The 23,317-nt window shown below is 43.0% G+C and overlaps 1 protein-coding gene across 1 annotated transcript in view; it reads right to left on the minus strand.

Annotated features, from left to right (window-relative positions):
- Nucleotides 1-23,317, minus strand: part of MYO1H (myosin IH) — an 835,299-nt gene that overhangs the window by 651,445 nt on the left and 160,537 nt on the right. The window contains exons 12-13 of the mRNA XM_044068514.1: nucleotides 16,453-16,533; nucleotides 14,298-14,389 (exon numbers count right to left, since the gene is read on the minus strand). Of these exons, the coding sequence (XP_043924449.1) occupies nucleotides 14,298-14,389; nucleotides 16,453-16,533 (173 nt within the window). The remainder of the gene's footprint in view (nucleotides 1-14,297; nucleotides 14,390-16,452; nucleotides 16,534-23,317) is intronic.

The following is a 23,317-nucleotide window of genomic DNA, read 5'->3' on the forward strand; positions in this document are numbered from 1 at the left end:
CTGACTGGATCAGTAATGTGGCACTGATGCAGCTTGCGGTGGCACAATGGCCATCTGTAACAGCATGGAAACCATGTCCGCACATGCTATGGTTGATGACCAACCCTGCGAATGTCGTCTGACTATCCATTGTCCCATGTCTATCACATGTGTAATACAGGCGATCCGTGTCAGGATGTTGAACAGTTGTACAGTGCTGTGTAGATGTATATGGCAAAACAGATGCATGTACAGGTGTCCATGTGTATGTGTGCATTGTCACTGCTCAAGTCCATTCCAGCTGTGTCTGTGTTGATATGTGACATATACACAGCATCCAGGTCAACAGTAGTACCGTGGACACATCAAGGCATGTGCAGATAGGTAAGAACACAAGTGCAGGCAGATAGACATGCCCACAGCAAGACAGCATTTACATGGAGTATGAACACTGTAATGAGGCGACACACATATATGGTGATGATATCCAATGCATAATGGGTGTGACATGTGTGACACAAACACGTCAGTCATGTCAGTGTCATGGTGCTTTGCAAAGATAACTGTGCAGATGCAGTAGATGTCATAGAAATATATGTGCAGCAGTATCTCTGTACATCTCTGAAACTGTGACCTGTCACCATCATTATGTTTTACAGATAATGCCCTGTACACGCCTCCCAGCATACAGCCGCCTGGAGGATGATGTCCTCATCCCACTGCTCCATGACAACTATGACTTGTTGTTCAGCCATGTGCCACAGCATGCCCAGCAGCGGGATGATCTGTGGCAGGATCTACGCAGGAGGGTGAACGATGTGGGTGGCCATAACCGCACCTACCAGCAGGTGCGCAGACACTGCATGGACCTGATATGACATGCAAAACAGCGTGCTAGTGCAATCGCCAGGGAACAAGGTGGAACAGGTGGTGGGCCACCAACCCAGCCCCCACTCACACACACCGAGGAGCTACTGGCCAGTCTGGGGACACCCAGGGAACAGCATCCAGAAACACTAGCTGCCATCGTGGAGGTGGGTGTCTCCCAACCAATGAGCCTGGAGTTGCCTGGTAAGTCAGTAATGCACATATGGCTATTATATCCCATGTAGTTGCATGTGTCACTGTACATAATGTAAAGTAACAACATATGCCAGGTATGTGGACACACATGCTGCATAGTACAGTATGTTACGTTGTGTATGCACACATGTGCATACTATATGCTATTACACAGGTGAATGTGTGCACATGCACAGTGCAACCTGTGGCTGTCATACAGTCATGGATAATGTACATACTGGTGTGTCACCCCTATACAGGTACCTCTGGCGTGCTGCACAGACATGGGTCCGTTGCAGGTGAGACTGTCATCAGTATCAGGCATGTTACAATGTAGATCTATTTGCCATGTGGCCAGTTAACACTTGCACACCTGATGTTTGTTCCAGTCACGATATGCAGGTCGCATCAACATGCATTCACACACGCCACCCATGTGCAATATATGCAAACGTAATGATACACAGACTTGAAACCACAGTACATGTCATTGCGACATGTGTGGTCAGCTGTGCATACAACGGTGGAGGTGTTCTACAATGGAGGCATATGTAGTATGCATTGGAACAACATGTGTGGTACGCACACAGTACCACACAGTGAGCTGTGATATGGGCAGCCCACAAGTGTCACCATTGTGCCATATGCCCCCGCATCGGGTGCACACACTGTGATGTGCCACCAGACATGTCCCAGACATGTAGTGTCCTGTATGCAATATTGTCACACTATCACATGACCTATACCCCACATACCAAACATACAACCCGTTGTCTGCATAGACCTGTGGAATGTGACATATCTGACATGTATGGGTGTATATCATATGGGACCACACAGACATGTGGAGAAGATGCCCATCACACACAATGGCCACCACATGTGCACACATGGCCATGGGGGATGGCCAGAGACATGTAGCCACACAGTACATGGGATGTGTATACACCCTGTTGCACATTGTCCACACATGGTCCAATTATAGCCCTAGTTGACTGATTATACAGTTGATGTGGTACAGTGGACAACCTAAAAGCCTGTGCACAGCTACTGGAGGTGTCACTGAAGTCTACCATATACGATCTGTCGAACATCACGACTGTGTTGCAGTTATGGCTATGCAATGTGTACACATTATGCATTCTACAGCAACATACATGCCTCATGTTGCCATACAATGGCACAGTGTCTGTACTTCACACTGTATAGCAATGTAGACGGCTCACACTACCCTCCCGTGCTCATGCACATTTAATAAACATGCATTCTATCTGTAGGACATACACACAACACTGCAATGTGAAGCCCATTATGATACTGTACATGTGTCAGGACACCATTGTGTCAAACATGTATGCATGTTAATGCACATGTCAGCAAATTACATGTCAAGGACACATCAGACGTGTACTGTTATCCTGTTCTGGCCCACATGGTGTATCACAGAGATGCGTGCATACTACCATGATTGTGTGACCTGCATGGCTACTGATATGACACCTGCTTGCTGTAGTGTGCACCCCAGGGAGGTATGCTTACTAACACTATTAATGTCTGAGCTACATGCCCTCTGCTCTATCGCAGGCATGCTGCATGCCATCTGACAAATCACATGCATGGTGTGTCTGTGTGTGTGTCTGTGTGTGTGTCTGTGTGTGTGTCTGTGTGTGTGTGTGTGTGTGTGTCTGTGTGGGTGTGTGTGTGTGTGTGTGTGTGTGTGTGTGTGTGTGTGTCTGTGTGTGTGTGTGTGTCTGTGTGTCTGTGTGTGTCTGTGTGTGTGTCTGTGTGTGTGTCTGTGTCTATTGTACTTTACAGTATTTCTTTGCATTCACAGGTGATGTAGGTGCGTTACCCTCCTGCGGTCCATCTGATGTTAGTGTCCCCACAGATACTAGCGGTGATGAACATATGCATGAGGTACAGGCAGGGTTGTCAGGGGCTGAATCTGTGCCAATGGTTACCATCCCAGCTATGTCCCCCTCTTCCCTGCACACAATTCTGCTGCCAACACATACCGCATCACCGGTGGCCATAGAGGAAGGACAGTCAGCGTCTGTTGGCATGGGACAGGAACGTGTGGTGGTTACAGAAGTTGTGTCTGCACACCATGGTGTCAGTGTAATGACTGCAGATGTGCCACACAGGCATGTGGCCGGTGCTGCTCATAGGAGGACCTCTGGCAGACATGCACCTGTAGGACAGGGTGCAGCAGCTGGTATCACCAGACGCATGTTCCAGACTGTAATGGCGGCACAGGCACGTGCTGAACGGCAGAACAGAGAAGGGCAGAGGCTGCAGAGGGCTGCTATCCACACCCTAAATGACAACATCCAGGCATTGGCAAATGCTCAACAGCAGATTGCTAATGTTCTGGATAGGCGACTAGGTGAAATGGTCGGTATCCTTGACCGAGGCATGGCAATCCACGAGCGGGAGCTGTCTGTGCTGGAACACCTGGTAGGAGTGAGGCATAGGCCACGTGGACGTAGGCCAGCAACACCACCTAGTGTAGGTCGACGTGACCATGCCACCTCACATGCCCGCTCCCATAGTGCTGGTAGCAGTAGCAGTGCAGCTGCTGCTGCGCTGTCAACACCAGGACACAGCAGGCCATGTGGATGTGGCCCTGGATGGTCTCAGCAGGGACACGTTTCCAGCGGACATGTGTCGTCGGACAGTAGCCACTCTGTACCTCCACCTGGTAGTGCCCGTGCAACCCCAGGCAGGCACAGGTCACGTGGCCGTGGACGGACACAGTGAGCTGTACAACCTGCACTGTACAATCTGGGGCTGTCAATTATACCCTGTGTAGGCATCACAAATGTCAGAACTGTGTACACACATACACGCACACAGCAAACACAACTGTAGGGCTCCACAACACCCACATGCATTCTGCACAGATATGTCCAGTCAACTCACCGGCCCTTACACACACACATGATGTTATCCATTGGTGCAGCCTATGCCCCTGGCAAACATATCACCCTGTGCATATGAAGCCTGTGCCGCATCCCTGTCATCCACACCATCGGTGCAGGGTTATGCACAAATATTCTGATGCACAGGGTGAACAGCATAGTGAGAGGTGTGTATGCATAGTGAGGGATGTGTATGTTGCAGTGGTTGTGTGTGAATACTGAGTTGTGTATGTGACATAGGTTTGTGTACTGTTGACATGCACCAGTCACACCATGTAGTGCAGGTGCAGCATGCATTGTGATGTGTTCACGGTATGTGTCTCGGTTACATCTGTAGCAGCATGTTTGTTGTGATACCCTGGTTCCCTCCTATGGTGTACTTGCATGTGCCTACAGGTAGCAGTGTTTGCAGTCCCCCACGTGTAACTGTTGAGTACACACAGGCACGTCTGGCAATATAAGCATGCTACATGTACCCTCATCCTGACTGTTGGACACACAAACATGACACAGATGTCTGCACATATACTGCACCTGATGCATGTGGTTGGTGCCACAAGCTACACTGGACAGAGATGTGACATACATAGCAGGACACATTACAGTTATGGTGACATGGTGCAGGGGTTGTACACAGCGGCCTGGCCAATGATGATGTGAGGTGTCACTTGGTAGCTGGAGGCCACACTGTGCAGCAGTAGGACCCGTAACAGTACGTGATCATGGCCGCAGTCACGGGGTGTACACCACTATAACACACACCCCATAGTGTGCAGCTGGGGACCCTTGCCTGTGTGGTCATCACCCTCACAGTACTATGCACCCATGCGAAGTGTCACAGAGAAGGGACATGCACAGGTAGCCAGTATGGCTGGGACCTATGGCATCAACAGGGTTGTGCAATGCATCACCATTACGGGTTAGTCAACACGTGGGGCCAGTGATAATTTCCCACCGTATATTAGCATACACACTCACACCAAGCACCAGACATACATACAGACACACACACACTGTGGTGACCACACATGTGTATACGGACAGCCGATGTGTGTGGCGAACATCATGCTTCCCACACTGACATATGTACAGTTCTTTACAATGGTGTACAGGGATGTGTAGCAACTGGGACATATTCCCTGCGATATGTGGCAACCCTGGTCACACATTCAGACACACACATGGCAGTGCTGGGAATGATACACCAGCCATATGATGACATGTTTGCTGGACATGCAGCGGTATTGATTGCATTATGTGTACCAACGCTATATCTGGCAAATGTGCTGCTATATACACACGGGAGGTTGTAGGTGTTACAGGTGCCATATGACATATAGTTTTTAACACCTGACCGCTGTGTATGCATTATGTCAGCTCTGTCACGTAACAGTGACATAGCGTACAGTTAGCACATGGCATGATAGGATGGTGTGTAACACAACTGTGAGCCACCCCCTGCACACATACATCTAGACAGGTGGCTCACCACGTTACGTACACATCCCTCCATACGTGCTGTTTGTATGTCACCGTATACAGATGTCAATGATGGGTCTGCATTGCGTCTGCATGTCGTAGGTAGGTGCAACTATGTTACGGACATCGGCCACTGCACATGCATGTTTGCTGCATGCACAGTACAGATGTCACATGTGTCTCCTGTTGCCATGTTTGTATGCATTGCTATTGTTGGACATGTGTGTTGACATACATGACACATGGACTGCGGTATGATATCACGGGTGTCACAGGTGATCAGTACAGGGGTATGTGTCCCAGTCAACACTGCTACCCACTGTAGTGTGAGCATTCAACAGACATGGGCCCACCTTCAATTCGCATGTGTAGCATTGATTGGGCCAGTGTTATGCACAAGGTACATCAAAGGCCATGTATGTGTGTGTTGTGTGTGCAGTCCATGCACACATCCACACAATCACACGTACGATGGACCCAGACGTGTGTTCATTGGTGTACAGCAACAGTCAGGTGTCACAGCTGTGTAAGGGCCATGGTATGTAATTAGCCGACCTGTTCATGTATACTGGCATCGTTGCAATGCATAACACCTGTTGGATCCCTGTTGGTACGTGTGTACTCTGCACAGCTGGTGTACACCACTGTACAGCCCAGTGGTCATGTGCAACATGGTGTTGTGGGACCGTAAGGCTGTGTAGTGCTTCACCAACTACATGATGCTGACTTGACAGCTACAGTGTACTCTGCAGTGTGTACGTGTGTGACCTGCACCTGTGACAGCTGTGATGGCAGCTATGTGTGTACAGGTCACTGCATGTGTGACCGCCCTGTGCGTGAGGGCAGTTATACCTTACTGTGCCCTTCTGTGTGTACACTCCATCTGCATGCAAGATTGCCCTTTGCAACTGCTAAGTGTGTGAGCATGCCCAGTACGCCGTTGTGTAGATGGACACACAGTACATTCCACACTGCGCCCCTCCGTGATTAGACTCCATGTACATGCAAGATGGCCCTTTGCAACAGCTAAGTGTGTGAGCATGCCCAGTATGCCATTGTGTAGATGGACACACAATACATTCCACACTGCGCCCCTCCGTGATTAGACTCCGTGTGCATGCAAGATGGCCCTTTGCAACAGCTAAGTGTGTGAGCATGCCCAGTATGCCGTTGTGTAGATGGACACACAGTACATTACACACTGCGCCCCTCTGTGATTAGACTCCGTGTGCATGCAAGATGGCCCTTTGCAACAGCTAAGTGTGTGAGCATGCCCAGTACGCCGTTGTGTAGATGGACACACAGTACATTCCACACTGCGCCCCTCCGTGATTAGACTCCGTGTGCATGCAAGATGGCCCTTTGCAACAGCTATGTGTGTGAGCATGCCCAGTACGCCGTTGTGTAGATGGACACACAGTACATTCCACACTGCGCCCCTCCGTGATTAGGCTCCGTGTGCATGCAAGATGGCCCTTTGCAACAGCTAAGTGTGTGAGCATGCCCAGTATGCCGTTGTGTAGATGGACACATAGTACATTCCACACTGCGCCCCTCCGTGATTAGACTCCGTGTGCATGCAAGATGGCCCTTTGCAACAGCTATGTGTGTGAGCATGCCCAGTATGCCGTTGTGTGATGGACACACAGTACATTCCAAACAGACGTGTGATACTAAGCAAGTGGGCATGGCCATTGACATCCTGTATAGCCATGGTGGTCATCCAGGCACTAGATGTCCAATTTCAATGTCACGATGGATGCCTACATTGAACACACTTGTTGCTCTCTCGAAGGGTGTACTGTCTGTGGCGCATCCCATATCTTTTCAGTGTTTGTTGTGCTCCGTAGATATTTAGTTGGCCCGTTGACAGCACTGGCGTGTTTGTGTATGTCTACCTTGGGACAGTAATATGCTTTCAGACTGCTCACTCTCTAAACATTCCCTATCGGCATCTTTGCCTTTGCGGATGATGTCACCCACCTAGAAGTATGCCTCTGAGAGTGCTGTGTTCAGTAATCTCGGTAGTGCGTTCTGTAAATGCGTAATGCTGTAGTGTGTTAGAGTAGGTAGGTGTGTGTTCAACTCCCGGCCCTTCCAAGTGTGTGTGTGTGTGTGTGTGTGTGTGTGTGTGTGTGTGTGTGTGTGTGTGTGTTTCCAGCTGCCTGGGGACACAGTAATGCTTTTAGATGCCTCACAACACATACATTCCCTATCGGCGTCTTTGCCTTTGCGGATGATGTCACCCACCTAGAAGTATGCCTCTGAGAGTGCTGTGTTCAGTAATCTCGGTAGCGCATTCTGTAAATGCGTAATGCTGTAGTGTGTTAGAGTAGGTAGGTGTGTGTTCAACTCCCGGCCCTTCCAAGTGTGTGTGTGTGTGTGTGTGTGCGTGTGTTTCCAGCTGCCTGGGGACACAGTAATGCTTTTAGATGCCTCGCAACACATACATTCTCTATCGGCATCTTTGCCTTTGCGGATGATGTCACCCACCTAGAAGTATGCCTCTGGGAGTGCTGTGTTCAGTAGTCTCAGTAGCGCATTTTGTAAATGCGTCATGCTGTAGTATGATAGGGTAGTTAGGTGTAGGTTCGATTCCCAGGCCTGCCAGATGTGTGTGTGTGTGTGTGTGTGTGTGTGTGTGTGTGTGTGTGTGTGTGTGTGTGTGTGTGTGTGTATGTGTGCATGCTCCCATCCACCTGGGGACTCAGGTTATGCTTTTAGATGCTTTGCAGTACAGACGTATCCTGCTGCCGTCTTTGTCTTTGCGGATGTTGACACGCACCTAGTAGAATGCCTGTGTGTCTGCTGTGTTTAGTAGTCTCAGTAGCGTGTTCTGTAAATGCGTCATGCTGTAGTGTGATAGGGTAGTCATGTGTAGGTTCGATTACCAGCCCTGCCACATGTGTGTGTGTGTGTGTGTGTGTGTGTGTGTGTATGTCTGTATCTCTCTCTCTCTCTATATATATATATATATATATATATATATATATATATTTTCTGCCCATAACCCTGCTCTTGCATGGGCAGCTGACTGTTTGATGTATCGCATATTTGCATAGCTTTCACATACCAATGGGGTATGTTGCAACTCCGAACATTGTCCATGCAATGTCCGTGTTACGGGCGGTGTTACATGCCCTTACAGGCGTTTGCTGTATATCTTGGCAGACATCTATCCTTGCTGTACTCTCACTGTACTCAGACCGGAGGCTTCATGTATCATGGCCTAGTTTTGATGTGTGCATGTCTATTTGTGCTGTGTGCATGGCTGTGGGTATGTCCCAGTATCATCATTTGTAAAGGTGACAGCCCTAAAGGTTCTTCATGTAGACTGCTGTGTCATTTGCAATGTCAGCACATACCTGCGGACAGTACTGCACGTCCTACTGCAGCGCATGTCATACCTTCTGCATTATCTTGCAGTCGATATTGCTGTTTCCTCACACATGTATCTGTTTCTGTTCATACCACTCCACCTCCTAGAGCAAGTTGCTGGACAAGGCCTTATCTGATAGTGGGACACATAGGGGCAGTATTGACATGTTGCTCTTACAAACGTAAATAGTTGACACAATAATAGGTTTTGCATTAGTATGGCTTTTCTGTCGGATTTGGTGTCTTACACATATGTTTGTCATCATTTCATGTCTTCAGTTATCATGGAAGTGCCAGAATGTTACTGTTACGTGGAACACACCCAACATATGAGGCAGAACTCTGCATATTCATCATAAATCTGTACAGTTGCGGAGTATGTGTCTGTAACAAAATATCAACTTTCTGACACCAATACACACACTGTATGGCGGCATCACAGGCCACATGCCATTACATTTATATTGCAGGACACACCCACCCAGACAGTTGTATTCCTCACACAGGCCAACAGCTGCTTATCCACACTAATTAGTCTATCATGTGCCATATGTGTGCGGCGGTATTTGCGCTTTCCGTCAGTGGCAGAGCTCACGTACGTGTCTGGGGGACTGGACATTGTTACGGTGACACTGCATGACACCCTGAGGGACACATTACGTTTGTGTCTATTAACCTTCCACACTGACATTCACAGGGCATACGTTGTCATTCACATTTGTCGGTGTACATGCGTGTGACTTGTACATGTTTTCTCATTTGTCCTGATGTCTTTCTTCTCACCTGTCCACCTAGTATCACTAGTTCTGTACATGTATTCTGGACAGGTTACCTTCATACCCCTAACCTGTACACATTATGGGTAAACACCCTGACGTTTGACCTTGTTAAATTTGTCATAGTGATGTGCCTTTCTGGTAAATTGCTGGCAAGGCATTATGGACTGTGCGGTAGATAATAGTGACTGACATTTCCATTACATGATTAGTAACACTCATAACATCCGTATTCATGGGTACGCCAGTATTCTCACAACGTTCTGACTTTGTCTGGGGTATATCTAATATAGTCCCTATTTGTATTTCATGTACTATGCCTTAGTGCAGCTGTGTTATTCTGACAGGTTGCCAGTTATGGGTACCATCTTGGTCGTACGCATGTCCATCCATGATTATCGCCTACATGACACTGATATAGGGCCCTACATATTGACAAAATGGTTTCCGCAATATCCAGTGGATGGTTTGCCCCATTATTGGTGTGTGTCTGTGTGTGTGTGTCTGTGTGTGTGTGTGTCTGTGTGTGTGTGTGTGTGTGTGTGTCTGTGTGTGTGTGTGTGTGTGTGTGTGTGTGTGTGTGTCTGTGTGTATGTGTGTCTGTGTGTGTGTGTGTCTGTGTGTGTGTCTGTGCTATACCCACATCACTCCCGCGGGGCGGGCCTACGAAATCCCTGCCAAATAACACCTAGGCCCATATCTGCATACCCATGATTCCTCAGTGTCACTGCTCGACAGAGGCACAGCAAAATAATGGGTATAGTTCCCCATACTAAAGGGGTGGCGTAAGCCACAAAACTATGGGCTAGGCTTGTAAATGCCCTCGGGCAGATAGCCTAGTATGAACCTATGAACCTATGAACCTATGAACCTATACCTGACAACCCTCTACAGTACCCATTACACATTTTTAATGTGTGCGTTACTGAAGTGTGGAGACACTTGTATGCACTCCCCACTCTCCGGATATCAGTTCGTACGTCATACATTCTATCGACACATGTGTCATCACCCTTGCACCTAATACTGTTGCATGTACAGCTATTTCGTATTTGCTGCGGTCACTTATTTTGCGTCAATGTCGGTTGACACTACGTATTCCAATTTATGGAGTCCTGCAATGGATACCTATCTGCATGTTTAAAGTGTAGAACTTGCTGGACTGTCACTTTCTGGCCAATGTTTTTGAATGCTGCGGTTTATTCACCTTTCCTGCATGTCTGTTTGTCTACCCATATTAGATGTAACGTCGCCTATTTATGTACATATGTCATATTTACGGGACATAAGTCTGTTGTGTATACATATATACATGTACAATCCTCATTTCATAACTTGCTTTGGTTTACATCTGTGGATTATGTGTATACACATATATCTATATCCATACCATACCTTTCCACTATACAGATTGTCGCTGAGTGTACAGCTGCTTGCCCCTTTATCTTCGCTGTGTTTTACATAAACCTGTGTCTATCTGGCACTGTAGTGGCATTTCATCTGAGACTTACGGTGGGGATTTCTGGCAAGCAGTTCAGGTTACGACTACATACCCTTCAGAGAATCCATGCTACTGACACACCCGTTATTCTATCCACTTTCTATGTTTGTTCTGGCACATATCTGGGGTTTGTCCCTATATGTACTGGTAGTTTGCATGGCTCCATCCAGTTTCATACTTTACGAGGTTAACGGGTTTGAGCCATGTATAACTAACGTGGGGGAAACAGCATTCATTTACTATGCTGTGAGCGGATCACACACGCACAGGCGCACTTGCATTTCCTTATTGTAGGTTACGTGCGGGTGCGCATACATATCCTTATTGTGGGTTACATATGTTTACTAAGTCTTTGTGCTTACGTGGGCTTTATTACTTGTGACAGTACCAGTACTTATCTGTAATCCCGTTAACGGACGTTTGCGAAACACACGTTCAACTTTACATATTTAACTGTCTGTACAGCACAGACGCATTCATTACACTTTCACATTATATGTGCTGTAGTTGTTGTTCAACCGGGACTGCCTTCACGTTGGCCGGATGCTGTAACCAGTATACGTTTGATGTTCTGACTCATTTATATGCATACCCGTAGTACATAGCTACATTAACATATGCCTCTCCGCTTCACTTACGTCACAGGCATCCATTCTCCTGCTGGGAAGAATGCGGTACTACATGTTACACATTCCCTATTCCCTACTGCTCTGGACCAAAGCTGCATATTTCATCACTGCAGGGATATTCAGAACCCAAAGGCTTATATTCCTGACACATACAGGTCTTTAATTGTCAGGGTGTTCATGTGGTGATCTGGGTTTAGGCTTGTCCGACTGGTGAATGGAACTGCCCTGACCGTGTTCAAATGTCAGACAAAGCACATGGACAGGGATTGTACATTTTGAACATTTAATCTGTTTACAGACACAGGTGTTGGGCACCTGTCCGCAGCTTATGATGTTGGCAATACATAATATGGGTGGGCGTGGTTACGATACATAATCCACGGTGAGTGGTGTTCCCATTCACATTTGACTATTTCCTGTATTCATTCTTACGGGGGTTATTATTTTGCACATGAAGTAACTATGAATTAACTACGGGTATGCAGTAGTACAGTCAACATATGTGACGGTTTGTTACAGTATATTTGTACGGACCTCTGTAATACTGGGGACTACCCCACATCCTTCACAACATTTCCTGCTTATGTACATACTATTATTCAGTAAACTTTCGAAGCTTGTGGGAGCAGTAGTTACATCTGTCCCTATTTGTCCTCCCATCCTTTTGGGCTTTGTCCAGGTTTTGTTGCTGTAATAGGTTGAGAGGTGGTGTCGGTATGTGATTGAGTTGAATATATACTGTCGATAATTCAGTGGAGTGTAGGGTTACCACTTGTTCCTCTTTGCGAGGGGAGGTCCCACTTTGGGCAGTTGTGTCCTGTGATGACACCTAAGACATGGCAAATGTCCTGTGATTTTAAGACAATAATATATTTTTTGTTTTCTGTACTAGTTGCATGATACAGGTATTTTGTATCTGGTACACATAACTATTATTTGGGATAGCATAAGCTATTCAAATGCTATGGCATGAGCTTTTATCTTGGCATACACGTGTAATTCTGTCCTTTGCACTGGCCGGGGGTATGTTTTATCCTGCAAATTCTCACATTTCTACAAGGGATGTCCCACCTTGGCCATCTGAACAGGTGGCAACCTTAGTGGGGTGACCTGCATGGTGGACAGCTGTTCCATCCTGCGTAGTATGAATTGCATGTCTGTGTAGAAACTGAACAGTATCATGACTACACATACATGTTTTGTCCAGATGTGTACAGTAATGGACACCGTGGCGTGTAATCAACTCTGAGGTTTCAACAGGTTACTTATCCCACGCGGGATGTACACACATTTTGCCGTAACATTAACGTGCGGGCATTTGGATTTACATATCTGTGATGGGATGTTTACATTCGTGGGATACATATTTACAATCCGGACACTGCCTAGGACGATACTTCCTACTACATATGGGGAATACTCGCTATGTGCAGGTGTACGAATGCGCAAGGCTGGTAGCTGGATTTGGTGGACATTCGGACATGGGTGCGGGTTATGTGCTATACTGAGGTTGTTGCGTATTGCATATGCATGCATGGGTTCTACTTTTGGATATCCCGGTTCCGCGTATAGCATCCTATGTGTATGTGACAGTTACGTTCCTGTTCATGTGTATAGCACATTTTAATATACATATGTTTGTGTGTGTTTGGTATATAATTTGGACTGTCAGGTTTCTTTACGGTTGTTATATAGCTGCAACTGCCCTGCTGTGTACTATCACTACCACTGTGGAACTGCTGGTGACCATACCCATGGGGCTAGACATGTGTATTGGCGGCACGCTGACATAATGTGCTTCACTTCCACTGGGTACAACTTCTGACAGTGCAGTACATTACGGACACATGATTTTAAATATCATTTGTTCCATGGACTGAATATTATCTTATGTTGCGTGCATTTCTGTTTGGTTCTCCATTTTGTGTGGCCGGGAACTGTCTTGCATGCTTTGCATACGTTTCATTATCTATGGACACTGATAGGTGCGATTACTATTGCAGGCAGGCTATAATATTCAGCAGTTTAGGTTGCTCATCGCCAGCCAACATTGACACACCTCCGGTCGCAGCTTAGTAACGCCCCATGCACTCACGCACGTGTCCTATGCACGTGGATGTGGTAGCGGTGCACCTTCATTAATATGCATATGGCACTACTACACCATTTATATGCCGCACGGCCGGCGCAGGCCTTACACCGGCCTTGCGCCAAGCTTCATGAATCCGGGGGACTGTTTTTCCTTGACACAATAGGTTATTGAAGGGTGGGGGAGTTAGTAGGAACATTGACAGTGTGAGGTAACAGTCAACATATGATGAATGACTGCAAAAGTACAATGGGAACATTGTTAATTTAGCTACAGTAAGCAAATAGTAATGTAAAAAAAAAATCACAGTAGTTAACATGAAACAAATTCTTAACTATTAAGAAAAACACAAAGCTGTACTTTGATTTTTATGACATTCTAAACTATACCAATAAGACAAAATAGAAAGTATAACAAATAGTAAATGTGACACTCGTTCTGAACTATATCAGGATCACAAAATAGAAAGTATGAGAAACTCACGTCACAATGTGAGGGTGATATCCTAACTTTTCTTCCAGTTTGTCCAAGAAGGTTAGATCTGTAGCATCACCAGGTCGCATACATTCTTCATCCTCAGGGAAGGAAAGCAAAACAGAAAATGGATTATGCATTTTCATGTTCTCAGAAACATGAATGAGGATTGTGTCGGTGCAGCTTCATTTGGAAGTATTAGTAACATCTAGTCTGGAAATCAAGTCTCAACTGTAAGAAGGTTTAATGAACATTCTAGTCTTGGAATAGTGACTAACTGAGCATATGTGAAGTAATGAACAGTCTTTTGTCCATGTGTAATGAGGCATCCCAATCCATACCCTCCTATCATTGCATCTTAAAATGCTACAGGCTTTTTAATAGGAAAAAGGAGGAAATACAGAGCTAAACAATTAAATTAAATCAAAAGCAAAGTTTTTAAACAAGTAGTCCACTGCTTACCACCCCGCAGTCTCCTTTAGATATTAAACTGTAGTACATTTTATTTAAAACGTAGCAAAAATGTAGGCAATAAAATCTCTTATAAGCCAAATGTAGTACATGAAGTGTCAGACTGCTCCAAATTCAGGGAAAAAGGGAACTTTACAAATCATTTTTTCAGCATAGGAATGGAAGTTTTGGCACACACCTTTCACCACTGTTAAGCTCATGTCTTGATAGAGCATAACAGTGTCCCATGCCAGTGATCAGAGAACATTGGTGAGAAGCTGAAACAACAGTGAAAGATGATGCAATGTGCCCTTCACTGTCAAAGAAAAGGTTTGGTAGCATGAAGAGTGTAACAGCTTTTAAACCATTTGTTCAGAGACACTTTTCTTTTGGCTGCTGTCTGTGTGTGTCAGTGTTTCATAGCTTTCAAATTGTAAAATGTACTCTGTACCTATACTTTTTTCATATAATTAGTAGTACATTAGAGTAGCTGAAGCTCCAAGATTCACCTTTTGAGCTTCCCTTTGCTCTCAAGGTGAATTTCTTGAGATCAGTGTCTCCAGCACATAACTTAATTATGCTTTCAGAGACAGTCACAGATCTCTGTGTTGCCATTCAGTGGTCATAGCCTGAAAAATGCTGTGAAATTGTTCAGTTTAGTATTTAGAAGTACTAAATCTTCACTCCTCAGATGCACAGTGTGTCAGAAAAAAACGTTCCTATCCATCATTTATAAATACCCATTTTTTTGTGTTCATTTGTTTATATGTTCAAACAGCATGCATTATCACATCTCAGTCATTCATGCTTCTTTACTTCTCTTTTCCTCCATTTTCTGCAACTTTTCCCCGTTTCCCTTCTATCTAGCAAAACTCAACTGAAAATATTATTTTCTGTACCTTTCAAATAAACCCAATCTCCTACTATCATGTTCTAAACTAATGGCTCATCTACACGGCTCCTTCTTTTTCATTGTTAGCTAAACGTACAGTGGCTGAGATACCAAAGTGCTTGAGCATACTGGCATAGCACCTCTAGTTCACTTCTGTCTCCGATCAGATTTGTCAAGCAGCAGCAGCATTTTATTTTGAAGTACAGGGTCTTTGTGATATATACTGACAGCACAACACCCCTTTCTTCTTACCACTCATCCTCTGTACCACCTCACACATTCTACCACTAGAGCACAGAAGTACCCCTAATTAAAACACCAGTACCGCTGTACTAACACTGCATACCCCATACTCCTTTTGGGTTCTCTTTCATGCACTTGTGCTTCCTGAAAAGAATGATTTAGGGGGTGGAGCAGTCCTCCCGGAATGGTATGTAGGATGTGGGATGGGGACCATGCCAGGTGTGGACTAAAGGAAGAGACCAATGGATTTATGCATTCACTGGATTAAGCCCTAACAGTGAATGCTCATACTTTTTATTGTATAAATTTAAAGTTATTTTTACCATTCCCTTCTAGTTGTACATTCTTTTCTAAAATATTTAGGGTAGAAAAACAGCTGTTTTCATGCTTGTTCAATATACCCTGCCTGGAGAGGCAGTGCAGTACAAATTATTTAAACTTGTTCCTATATACTTCACTTTTTGTCCCAACATGTGCCAAGGTTACAAACCATTTTTAGATCCAGACTGGTTCTGCACAATTTACAGATGGCTTGGTATTTCCACACATGTAGGGATGAACTGCGATTTTGGGTCGTACCAGGATGGAGATGATTCCTCTGTGCCGCTCCTCGATAAGGTCACATATACTCTTATTATCGAAGTAATGGACCGGCTCCCACTGTAAGTAGAGAAGAATGCAATAGTTTTATCAGGTAATATTGGAAGGAAATATACTTCTTTTTGGCAGCAATGACAAAAAACAGTTTGAGATAGCATATTCTTTCTAATGTATAACTTTCTAGCAAAGTAATATGTTTTTGAAAATTTAAAAAATATAAGAATGTCAGACTGCTTATGTAAGTGAAAACATTTAAAAATTAAAAAGTAGAACCCTTTTGTTATACTGCAGGTGGCATACAGTTTATCTTGTTAGGCAGTTATTGTCTTCAGCTTACAAAGAATATTACAAAAGAGAGTACACTGCTGGTAAACCATGCAAATCATAAAATGGCAGGTTAACTCTGTAAGTAGAAATGGAGATATAAAGAAAACAGGAGAATAAAACACATGACTATTTTATAAATCATTACATTTTTTTCAACTCTGTTCAACAAATTCATAATCCTTATTGTACTGTACTCCTACTGTATCTTGGGGGGTAATGTACCACCTTCTAGAAACAATTCACCATATCTGAATGTGACTTTTTCTGTGAACCTGATAAAAAATTACCTTTGATCTGGAATATGTACTGCTGTATGCTTTCATTAATACAGTTCATCACTAGCCTAAGGAAGTTGAATTTTATCACACATCTGTTAACTTCACAGCATGAATTATGTAGCACTGCAAAAGCTGTAAGGTTACACTGATGATTACTGTAAAGTGAATACAATTGTGTAGGCTACTTTAACCTACTGTCTGATAGTAATAATTTAATGCAAAGACACAACTGTGTGAAAATAATTTTTCAATACCTGTTTTAGCCAATTAGGGTCACAAGGGAGTCCACGTGTGCCTCCATACTCTGAGGGTGTAAAGCAGAGAACAAGTTCTAGTGGGGTATCTTTCTGTTCCAGGATGCACATGCACTCTCACACTCTCCCAATCTAACATACTACAAGGACACCTATGAGCAATGTGGAGAACAGTGAACTGACCTACAGCAAGTATGCATATTTGGTGGTAAAAATCCTGGAGTCAAAGGTGAAATACTTGGCAAAGAAGAATAGGCATGGATTATTTGGAGTGCTGCATTATTTACCCCAGGACTCAATGAGAGTTTCTGATATATTTATTTTTGTAGTATGTTGGATTTTGATACCCTAAGATCCAATATATTGCTGTTTCTAATTTTAATTTTTTTAACTGAAAAAAAAACTTTGTATTGATTCAAATGAAATTTTTGTTTATGCATACGGTATACTCAATATGTACATTACATTCTTAATCCAGCACTGATCTACATTTGCATCCGTATCTTGAACTCTTATTACTACATTCCCCTAACACACTTAGAGTAGCCAGTGTTCACTTTACTTAAACATATTTTCACCCAATCATCTAGGTTTATTCAATACGTTTCTTTTCATCAAACAATCTTTCAGTGTTACGATAATCGTCTAAATGTTGACTTTGATGATATTGTATCTGTTGATGTCTGCTTTCATAGACATCTCAGTTCTCATTGTTTGCTCCTACCACCGTTAACTTTAGTCTCCTTAACTGCAGACATACCCTCCTTAATTTCGCAACTTTTCATGGCTATTAAAAGCAGACTGCCTTTATTTTATCTTTTTTTCCAAGTTCAGCTCCATATTCTTATTCCAAGATGTATATATGACTAGTCACAGTTCATAATATACATGCAGCATTGACCTCAGTTATGTACACTATTTACAGTATCCATACCATTAGTTAACCACCTATAGCTAACAAGGTCTATTCAGAGCTATCCTTTCTTTTTATAACCAGATTATAGATTTTCTTCCTTTAAATCGTAATCCCCCCAATTTATCCCTCCTATCCCTCACCTTCCTGTTTTTCTTTTCTCTTCATATCTTTATGTCTTATCCTTTTAACATGGATCAAGTGAAGCAGAGTGCTTATTCCCACCTTGTTTCAGCATGTATGTGGGTTTAAATGTCAGCCTCATATCCCCATGATTCTACCAGCCTATTCAATCTTTCCCACCTTTCCCCTGCAGTTATTTCCTCCATTTCTACACATATGCTTTCCTAGCCCCACCTCCTATCTCCTTTTCCTTCATACGCACTTGTGTTACCATCACTATTAGCTCATTTATCTGAGGGGGAACTGTGTTTTCCATTTTCTGGTTATTGCTGTTTTCCCTACTAATAATATCAATGCTACCAAGGCTCTGTCTTCCTTAGTTATGTGTTCATCACTCCACATTAAGACTATGTTCTTAGTCAGGTTTGGTTCTTAATCTAATACACTATCTAAAAGATTCTTTACATCTTCTAGAAATGGATTATTTAGACTTCTGCATTATTTACCCAAGGATTTAATGATGGATAACATTTTTCAGCATGTCAAGGTTAACAATATTAATCAGTAGCTTGGAAGGCATTTGACCCCAGTCTGTGTATTTCATAGGTTCATAGGTAGGTACTAGGCTATCGGTCCAAGGGCCTAAGTAAGCCTAGCCAACAAGGTTCCCTGGCTTATGCCACCCCAGAAAGTTATTTTCCTGTGTCTCTGTCGAGCAGAGCCACAGAAGTGATCCCCAGGGTGTATTTCCTATTTCCCATCCATTCATCAAGATTTTTCTTGAGGAATGCTAATGAGGAACTTTGCTTGACATAGATGGGTAGCTTGTTTCAGGACATGGAAAGTCTCTGGGACAGGAATCTATCCCTCCAGCATGTCCTGTTTATTGTGGTGACAAGCTTTAGGTCCCTAGAGCATGTAGCTCAGAGGGATTGGGATTTCTTTAGGTGTAGCATGTCCAACAGCTCTGGGTTTGACATAGCTTTATATGTAAGGCAGAGATCACCTCAGAGTAGGCGATATGCTATGGAGTAAAGCTGGAGTTTTTTGAGACGGTCAGTGTAGGCCATCTGTTTGAAGCCAGTAATCCTCTTTGTGAGGTACTTCTGTGGCCTTTCTAGCTGCTGCAGATATCTTGTGACGTACATTCCAAAAGGGGTATTGCACTCTATAATGGGTCTAATGAGTGTAGAGTAGAGGGGAACAATGACCTCTTTTTTCCTGGATGAGAACACTTTTGTGATGTAGTGTGCCACGTAGAAGGATTTCCTGACTACTGTGGCGATGTTTAGCAAACAATTTTCATTTGAAATATGAAAACTGAATTCCAGCCATTGAAACATAGTTTCAGATAAATTCAAACCGAATACTAATGCATATAACTTCCTGGAAGACTACGCTACCTAAAATAAAACTAAGTTAAAGAACAGAACAATGCCCTGTTAAAATACTCATAACACCCTTAAAGCCCAAACTGACTGATTCATTATACAGCTATTCCATTTTAAACAGCAACAATAACAATATCCCAAATGTGCAGGAGAACAACAAACAGCAATACTTATCTTAACACCCTCTACCATGGACAGTACAAAACCTGAATAGTTTATCACAAATCTGTAAGACACTGTCATTTTCATTCTTAGGTTTGTAGCATAGAAGCTGTTTAAACTTAACTTTATAGCAAACTTTCTTAAGATGTCATTATTTATGGTTTTGCACATACAATACTAAAGCATAAGATGCAAATCCAGTGATACTAAATCTCTCAACCCATGAAAGATACACAAAGAAGCCATCATAATTGAATCCCATAACAGTGACTCAGCCCCATAGCAGAATCTGGTTAAAACATGATGGATACTACAAAGTGTGAGTTTGACGGGTTAATGCAAAACGTTCAAACTGTTTATAAAAAGCATGAAACTAAGAATATTAAGACCTACGGAAACAAGCTGCATTTAGGAATACAGACGTTCCAAGCACAATCAACTGCTCATTCTAGGAGAAACAGAGCAAAATGCTTCAGCCACATATAGCAGAACCTTCACTGGTTTGATCATATAAATAACCAACCATAAAGGTAGAAAAAAACAGCATTGTTTCAATCTGCTAAAAAACTGAATGACGAGTATTAATATAAGTACTAAATCTATGGGAGGTAAAAGTATATCCCCTTGCCATTATATTATATCACATAAGAGTAAGAATGAAATAAAAGGATAAGCGTGATTATTACAGGTGTTCTGCTTCAACCCCTTTATTAACTCTGAAAACTGTTTTAAGAGGTTTCCTCAAAAAAGATGCAAAAATAGCATAACAGAGGCATTATAACTACACCTACATTCTAGAATGCATCATTAGTGGAAGTGAACCAGTGAGTTAATGACTGGATTTGGTCCAGTTCCTTATGACTGAAATGCCACCCAAAAAATAAAACCGTACCAGCCACATTTTTGCGATTTACCAAACTGCAAAAAGGCATAGGTACATGCATGTCACAGGTGTGATGTTTAAATAATACAGTATGACTTACATAGCAATAACAATCAACCAATGCAAATTTATAGTTGTTCACGTTTTCATTTCTTCAAGTCTTTTGGGTTTCTAATATCATGACCGGAATAGACACCATTCCTAAGTTAAAGACTGATTAAAGTTTGTGAAATTAGTATTGCTTCAGTCTTTGGTGTTAGCCAAAAGTGATCCTCACGGCACCTGCAATGTGCCCAGAAATGACTCCTGCAATTCATATGGACTTACATGTATTGGTAGCATATCTAAATAAGACTGCAGATTCTTTTTTTTATAAGACCCATTGTTCCTTCTACTAATGGAACTGTCTGGGTATCCTTCTTCCACATTGTCCTTGTTTCTGCCTGCAAATCCTGGTATTTTATGACTTTGTGTCTCTCTCTGTATGTAAGACACTGTAATCACTGGATGTAGCAAATTTCAATAATCAATGCTACTTTTGTCTTCTTTTCATGGACCACTATATCTGATTTTATTGCATTTATCTTTTGAACTGTTGGTAATGGATGATCGTATGTGATATAAACTTCATCATTCTTTGTAATGCTTTGTGGCTCATGTTTCCAATCCTTCTCAGCTACTTCAATATTATAATGTTTGCACAATTCCCAGTGCAACAGTCTTGCCACATTATTATGCCTTTCAATATACAAGCCCTCTGTCATTAATGTATCATACCCAGTAACAAGATGTGCGGCTATTTCCAGTTCTATTTTACAGAACCTGCATGTGCATATTACTCTGACATGTTCAATGAACTTTGTAAACCATTGTATATGTAGTCCACTGTCCTGGGCTACTAATATTAACCTTTCATCTTTTGGTTTAATTTACCTCTCCTTAACCATTCCTGCGTCAGAACGTGATTATGAGATTGTTCCAGGATTTTTCTGTATTCGCAACTATGTTATGCCTTTTCAACATTTCTTATCTTCTCATCTGATCCTTCTTCTGGTATTCTTTCTTTTGTTCATTTTTTGGCACATTCAGTTGCTGTCAGATTTTTTTGTCTACTTTTGGTTTGATTTAGTTTGGTTTCCATTCCCGCTTCACACTGATCTGCATTTGCTAAACTAAGTAGGGAAGTCACCTTAGATTTGTTCTCTTCGTGTTTCAAAACATAAACATTTTATAAGATTTGTATAGCTCTAGGTTTAATTTCTGCAAGTATTTTGGGTTTCTAATACCATGACAGGAATGGACTCCATTCTATTAAGTTTTTCCATGAGAGTTTGCATACAAAACGAAAGTCCAGGAAGCAGTGCTGAATTTTGTGTTTGAAAATGACAGTTTGGGATGCTATTATTCTTAATGCCAATACAACCTACTGTTTTAAAAGATGGACACATTTTCAGCACTGTGCTCACCACCTGGCATCCACTCAACAGAAGCTGCCCTGAGGTTAAATAAGGACTATATGATAAGAATCACGTGAGCAATCAACATAGTTTAAAACCTGTTACCCTACCCTGCATATATCAGTAGTAAGAAGGAAAACAGTACATGTGAACATGTATAGCAGCAACCATTAAAATATTCATAATTGTCCCTTCCCTCGAGATTTATTTATGTATTTATTGCTTTTGTTTATCAGGAAACTCCAACTGGGCACATGTCTCATTTTCAGGGGAGGTCTGGGGAGAAATGCTCCATTTTACAGAATGAGTAGAAAGTTATACAAGATTTACATAATAAATGCACACAAATACAGAGAACAGTAATGATATGACAGTTAATCAAAAATAATGAGCATACATACATAGAATAGTAAGTGAACATACATAGAGTAGCACTGATATGACAGTTAATGAAAACATGACAGTTAAAACAAGAATACAGTAAAGTATTAGCTTTTAGACAATGGGTAAACTGTACATCAGTACCCTGATTGAGAATGAACGTTCTCCAGCAGGGTATTAATGTACAAGTGTTGCCTGCTGAGAAGAATGAGTCTGCCATTTCATGGCAGCATATCAAGCCGCCGTGGAGCTCAGAGTGAGAAAACAGAATGACCACCATTATTTTACATTTGTTAAGCAGCTGTTTTCTGAGTGTAAAATAAAAAGAAAAAATTAAAATAAAGCATGTGTGTGAAAGTGTATGTGTGTATGAGAGTAAGAGAGAGAAAAAATGCTTGATCGAATGAAACAGAAAAGTGTGTCTTTATGTTTCTGTCTCCTTGTGTGCATGAATGCGTGCATGAAAGCAGAGAGACTGTGTGTGTGTGTGTGTGTGTGTGTGTGTGTGTGTGTGTGTGTGTGTGTGTGTGTGTGTGTGTGTGTGTGTGAGAGAGAGAGAGAGAGAGAGTGAGACCGATCTTGTGTGAGTGAATGTGTGTATGAAAGAAGAGGAGACTGTGTCTGTATATGTATGTGTGTGTGTGTGTGTGTGTGTGTGTGTGTGTGTGTGTGCGT

The sequence above is a fragment of the Protopterus annectens genome, chromosome 4.part0 (assembly GCF_019279795.1).
Source record: "Protopterus annectens isolate FY-2018-M chromosome 4.part0, PAN1.0, whole genome shotgun sequence".
Lineage (NCBI taxonomy): Eukaryota > Metazoa > Chordata > Ceratodontiformes > Protopteridae > Protopterus > Protopterus annectens.